This window comes from Anguilla rostrata, chromosome 13 (genome assembly GCF_018555375.3).
Source record: "Anguilla rostrata isolate EN2019 chromosome 13, ASM1855537v3, whole genome shotgun sequence".
NCBI lineage: Eukaryota > Metazoa > Chordata > Actinopteri > Anguilliformes > Anguillidae > Anguilla > Anguilla rostrata.
The window spans coordinates 5,547,871-5,554,320 of NC_057945.1; the positions used below are offsets into that span (position 1 = coordinate 5,547,871).

The 6,450-nt window shown below is 44.4% G+C and overlaps 1 protein-coding gene across 2 annotated transcripts; it reads left to right on the top strand.

The window, feature by feature from the left end:
* The first annotated feature begins 1,586 nt into the window (after window positions 1–1,586).
* On the top strand, window positions 1,587–5,851 carry LOC135238125 (keratin, type I cytoskeletal 50 kDa-like). Of its 2 annotated transcripts, none has more exons than XM_064305830.1 (7): window positions 1,587–2,131; window positions 3,415–3,497; window positions 3,675–3,831; window positions 4,083–4,244; window positions 4,406–4,531; window positions 4,652–4,915; window positions 5,631–5,851. In XM_064305830.1, exons 1-6 carry the CDS (start codon window positions 1,646–1,648, stop codon window positions 4,874–4,876), a joined length of 1,239 nt encoding a protein of 412 aa, XP_064161900.1. In that variant the 5' UTR covers window positions 1,587–1,645; the 3' UTR covers window positions 4,877–4,915; window positions 5,631–5,851. The 2 variants fall into 2 exon arrangements, with proteins under 2 accessions (XP_064161900.1, XP_064161899.1); XM_064305829.1 differs by having other exon boundaries at window positions 4,652–4,872.
* The last annotated feature ends 599 nt before the right edge of the window (window positions 5,852–6,450 follow it).

Genomic DNA, 6,450 nt, shown 5'->3' on the forward strand with positions numbered 1-6,450 from the left:
GCCAGTTCCACGCACGCAAGGTAGGTGAAGAAGGTTCTTTGTTCTCTTCTGTAAATGGGTTTATAGTATTGTAGTAGCAAAAAAAAGGGGCATGCATTGGCATAGCTAACACCCAAATGAAGGAGTAACACCACTAAAGACATACCAATAACTTATTTATTTGTTATTATTTAAGCATTAGTCTAAGTTAATGAATGAACACTCATAGGTACCTAGGTCTTTGTCTCTGTACTGGTTTCCATGGTGATTTTTATTTTCAGCAATTATGCACCAAGTTGAATACCACGTGGATTGTTATAAGCATTAAAGTATGAAGCTTTATAAACTTTTTCTAACTAATTTGACACGTTTCATGTGCAGATGCTGCAGATATAAGTCAGATAATATATAAAGTCAGTAAACCTGAATATGTTTCTGACATAAGCACCTTTTATGCATGGGCCTCAAACCTCTGTGAGGGTGGCAGCTATCCTGTATCCCATGCATACACAGTGGTCTTGCACAATCCTAAAGCTCTGCTCTGCTGATCCCTGCTGACAACACCATTCATTGTAGGAGACTCTAACCCAACCCAACCCAAGTTGTTGGCCTGTCGCCGAAAGGCTGATTTTAGGACAGCCAACGCTTCCGTACTCTCCCTCTAGCTGACTACCCTCATTAAAACATGAATGTGCCTGTAGCCTTCAGGGAGACCTGAGTCACATGTCTGCAGAGCAAACGGACCCTGAAACCTTCTGCGGTAGGTAATTATGGGCGTGTCTCCCTACTCCACTTTCTCTCCAAAACTGGTCATGTAAGGTCACACCCAGAGTATAAGATGAGACACTCCTATTTCTTTGTGCAGTTGGTTGAGCAATGTACAATTTTTGACCTCTTGACCTTTACATTTAATTTATATTTATCTACAGTTTGATTTTGCAAAAATAAATTGCATTTTACTTGGACTTAAATGCACTGATCAAATCTCTTGCAGTATATATATATAAGCGTTTTATTACATGTCAGTCTCACTGTAAGGCTGACCCTTATAGCTGAAAAAAGCCAGTAATGTTTCAAAGTGTTTTAACCCTTGTTATTGTAACAGTAAAGCAATTTAGGTCTGATATTCACAATGCATTTAGCAATAAAATGCATCTGAATTACATGAAGACAACCAATGATGTGGCACTGTTGCATAATGGTTAGGGACCTGGATTTGTAATTCTGAGGTTCCATGTAATGTTTGATTCTTCCTAAAGTGAAACTTTTTGCCCAAGAAAGAATTCAATTGATCACTTTATTTTAATGTTTGATAAATACTTAATATTTAATAAATACACAATAGTTTAAGCACAAATTGTTTGACGCTGACAGCCTTCTTGGTGCAGGGACTTCATGCTACAGCATTTTGTCTTAAAGCACTGCAATTAATGGGTGTGCCTTTGAACTTCTCAAATTACTGCACAGTGAACCAGCGGACCCTTCTGAGGTAGGGTGTGGGCTATTGAATCCCTCCCCTGTCTGAGGTGATCCTCCCCCCCTCCTCCCTCTTCTCTCCACCCTCAACCAGCTCTATAAAAATCTTAAGCCCGGGGCTTTCACCCCAGTCACTTCTCTCCACAGCCAGAGGTAGAGCAGTCAGACGCCAACCGAGCAAGCTGTCGCCATGTCTTACGGCCAGAGCATGATGATGTCAGGTGGGTCCCAGCGGAGCTCCTTCGGAGGAGGAGGCAGTATGTACGGCAGGAGTGCCGGCAGTATGCACGGCGGCTCCGGCGGCAGTGGGGTGCGCATCTCCAGCGCCTCCCGCACCTTTTCTGCTGGTGGCGGCGGCGGTTTCGGCGGCGGCGGTTTCGGCGGCGGCAGCGGCGGCGGCGGCGGTTTTGGCAGCGGCGGCGGCGGCGGTTTTGGCTTCGGTTCAGGGGGATTCAACCTGGCCGACGCTGGAGAGATGCAGATCTCGACCAACGAGAAGGCCACCATGCAGAACCTGAACGACCGTCTGGCCACCTACCTGGAGAAAGTGCGCTCCCTCGAGAAGGCCAACACTGAACTGGAGCTGAAGATCCGCCAGTTCCTGGAGAGCAAGACCTCTCCGTCTGCACGTGACTACAGCGCATTCGAGGCCACCATCAGGGATCTGCAGGGAAAGGTAAATCTACTTCCCATTTTAATTTTCCTTAACCTATATAAAAACAAGAACTGCAAGTGCTAAAATATGGAGGGTAGACAACAGTAGCCTTTACTATGTAACCAGTTCATTTGAAACGGTTTCCATAAATCAGAGTTCACAAGCCCAAGTTCCTGTTTATTATTCCTGTGTGGCTGTGTGGATGTACACACTAAGACTGCCATTTTGTAAGTAGTCTGACACACATTTTATGTCTTCATCCACCAATAGCAGATCACTCATGTCATTGAAACTCATTTCCTGTTCCAACATTATGACTATGTCATTATGACTCGTTCCAACATTATGACTCGAGCAACATTATGCTCTGTTTTCAGTTCTTCGAGTGATCAGAGTGTGTATGTTCTCTCTTATAACCTACCTGCACATGCCAGATCAAATATTAGCTACCTGTAATCCATAGGCAGAACAGTTTTACAAAGGCTGTCTAGTGCATGTGTCATAAACGTACGTGTGGAAGGATAATGGGCTCGATCCCTGCTTGAGATCCATGCGCTTAACTCAAATGTCCATGCCAGTTAAAGGCTTATTTCCCTGTATGGTAGCTGACTTAAGTGGGGAAAATGATAGATGCACACCCAAGGGTGGAGTCTGAATGAAAAGAAGGTGTGTCACTGAATACCTTGTTATCTGAATCCTGGGTTCAGACCTATGTGGTTTCGTCTACGCAGCCTTTGCACATGAAAAAGTTTGCTTGCTTCTCTGTAAAGCGTCTGTGTGACTGTAAAAAGTGCAATACAAATAAAATTGAATAGAAATATATGGAATTACAGCTCAATGGATGCTTTCTTAGTTCAATGTTAACGGTTTTACGTGGAATGCTGACAAATCGGATTCAACTATTGCCATTTCATAGCAACTAACTATTCAAATGTCATATTTGGTAGCCCATTACTACTGCAACAGGCCTCAGACAACCTCATGATAATGGCTCCTGTTCAGGCATTGTCTGCTTTAACATCGATTTCTGTTCTCTGCATCTCAGTATCTGACCCTGTATTTTACACAAGAGGCCCTCAGGGGCAACAAAGGTTACTCATTACCTTCACAATACAATCGTAACCAAATTCCTGTGCTGCCTTCATATAAAGTTTCACTTGTGTGGAAACCTCACTGCAGTCTTTTTTTGCTGCAAGCCTACATACATATTTACGCAATCCTCACACATTGATATATGAATTTGTTGTGAATATCTGACAGTAGGGGTTTAGTACTTCAACTTTTGCATTTCAACTTTTTTTCAGATCCAGGACGCCACCCGTGTCAATGGCAGTATCTATCTCAGCGTTGACAACGCAAAGCTGGCTGCTGATGACTTCAGAGTCAAGTGAGTCTCGAAAGTAACGTGCAGTGAAATTTATTTATGCGGACTGTTACAGAGAATTAAACAATTATCAAGCAGAATGCATTACAACACAGAAACATAGGCATGGGCATAGTTTCAAATTTCCTCTATATGTATTTTTGAAAAGATAATAATTCGTAACGACCCTTCTTGATGTAGATATGAGAACGAGCTGTCCATGCGGCAGTCAGTGGAGGCTGATATTGCAGGATTGAGGAGGGTCCTGGACGAGTTGACAATGGCAAGATCTGACCTGGAGATGCAGATCGAAGGTCTGAAGGAGGAGCTAATCTTCCTCAAGAAGAACCACGAGGAGGTGGGCCTGTCCCGTCTGCTACAACAGGGGTCATGATTCTACATCATGCTTATTAAATAAGTAGTTTAAGAATGGGGGGGGGGGGGTTAACTGTCATAATTAAGTTGATGCAATTAGTAAATGGTCTTGTACCCTAGGACATAACATAATATCCTTATTTGCCTTACCATCACACTGCTTGTAAGAAATACTTCTCTGTTGACCAGATGAGGCTCTGTGTGCTGACCACTGAATTGTGTTTGTTTGCTCAGGAACTTCTGAACATGAGACAACAGATGAGTGGCCAGGTCCACGTAGAAGTGGACGCAGCACCGCAAGAAGATCTGAACAAAGTCCTGGCCGAGCTCCGTGAGCAGTACGAGGGAATGGCCGACAAGAGCCGGAAGGAATGGGAGAACTGGTTCCAAGCAAAGGTAACATTTGAAGGAGTTAAAAAAAATAAATTAAAAAAAATCACATTTTCATCTATATTCCAGTCCTGCCTCCATGACCATATTTCTTTGTGTTCCCTCTGTTTCAACTTGCAATGTAGTCATTAATTAAAAAAAAAAAATGTTTTTGTGTTTTTCAACAGGCAGAACCACTAAAGCAGGAAGTGCAGGCCAACATAGAGACTGTGCAGACGTCCAAAACTGAACTCACAGAGCTCAGGCGCACACTGCAGGGGCTTGAAATCGAGCTGCAGTCTCAACTAAGCATGGTACGTTAGGACATCACGAAACCCCGCAAAAGCAGCTTCGCCGTTAATCAGCTGAGCCTCTCCTCTAGTGTAAACCCTCTCCCTTCCCCGCTCGCCAACGCTTCTCTCTGCGTCCAACAGAAATCGTCCCTGGAAGCCACATTAAGGGACACGGAGAATCGCTACTCCGTGCAGCTGAACACCCTCCAGATACAGGTCACCAACATGGAGGAGCAGCTGATGAATCTCCGCGCCGACATGGAGCGCCAAGGGCACGAGTACCAGATGCTGCTGGACCTCAAGACCCGACTGGAGATGGAGATCAGCGAGTACAGGAGGCTGCTGGACGGCGAGGCCACGGGGTAACCATGGGCGTCTGAACCCTGAGCATGCCACTTTGGGCTGGTGGGTAGCACACTTAGTCGAGGTAGTGCGCGCTCTAGTGAAGAGATCGTCTTGACCCCGCCAAGACCGTGGCCAGTAGCTCGACGCGCAGTCGGCTGGTAGTCCGCGGCGTGAAAAAGAAGCAGCCGGTGAGACCTCGTGTTCTGGGGGGGGGGGGGAGCCACAGCTGACCACGCCCTCCCCGTTGTCTACGCTCTCCCGAATTGGCAGTGGGGTTCGCACCTGAATGCGGTTACGGTCGGAGACGGTTCACCAGTTCAGATTATGGTGGGAATTGGGACATCCTTAGCCCATAGTTGGGCACCATATCTATTTTTAAAAATAGTTTTGCTCGAAAGAGCAAAGTCATTCTATAAGGTCATATGAGCCAGTGACAGTACAATGCATAGTAGCCTCACTGAGTATGGGATTTGGTCTCCTCAATACACCATCACTACTGAATCTGATACAACATTAGGGTTTTGAATTTAAACAGGATCCATAGGGTGTATAGGGCAAATATAAAGTCAAGTAGTACTTTTATAGTTGGGTTTCGGTCATAGAAACAAAACGATTATTTGTAACGGCATTCATTAAAATTCAAGCTCCACACTGTGTGAAAGGGCAGGTTAATTGCCAAGTAGTTTTTTTTTATTTAATTTTTTAAAAAACGTATTAATGATGTTAGTTCATGACTTATGTCTTCACTAAGAAAAATACATTTCCTTCCCTGTAGCTCCGGCTCCTCCTCCTCCTCCACCACCACCACACGCAAGGTGGTGACCATCGTGGAGAAGCAGGTGGACGGCAAGACGGTCAGTTCCGGCACCACGGTGCACAGCACATGAGCAACGCTGAACACGCCCGCCTCCAGAGCACGCCCTGCTCCTCATGAAAACGACTAGTTGTAATCTGGCAGTTGCTACAATAAAAAGCTCTGAGATGTTTAAGACTAAATCCTGAGTGAGTCATTCTTGTGCCCTTCTTTACGCAACTTAACCACCCACTTACTGTTCTTGTATACCTTTTATGTTGCGCTATCATTTATTAGACAAGACACAATCAGTAGTTCTCAAGAAACCAAGTGGTAAAAGCTCACTCACAGTTCTCATCGGCAGTGGCTCCACCTCTGACAATGTTAAAAGTAGTTTTGAGGGGTCTGTTGTCTCAGCTGTGTGTGGAAAAAATGGGCTCATCTATGTAGCACACAAGTTTTTTTTCTGAAAGTTTGCCGAAACTCCATTTGCTAGATTCACAGTTACAAGTCAGCAAATAAATACACTGGAGCAATTAAGAAAACTTAAACACTTATACAGTAGCTGTGAACTTATGTAAGTTACATTTAAAACAGTAACAAATACAATTACAGGAGGCTCACAACTTTTAAACCAGTGAATTATATAGTGGATACCGTTATATTACAGGCATTTAGGAGACGCTCTTATCCAGAGTGACTTACACAACTGTTTTTACATTGTATCCATTTATACAGCTGGAAACATATTGAAGCAATGCCGGTCAAGTACCTTGCTCAAGGGTACAATGGCAGCATCTTA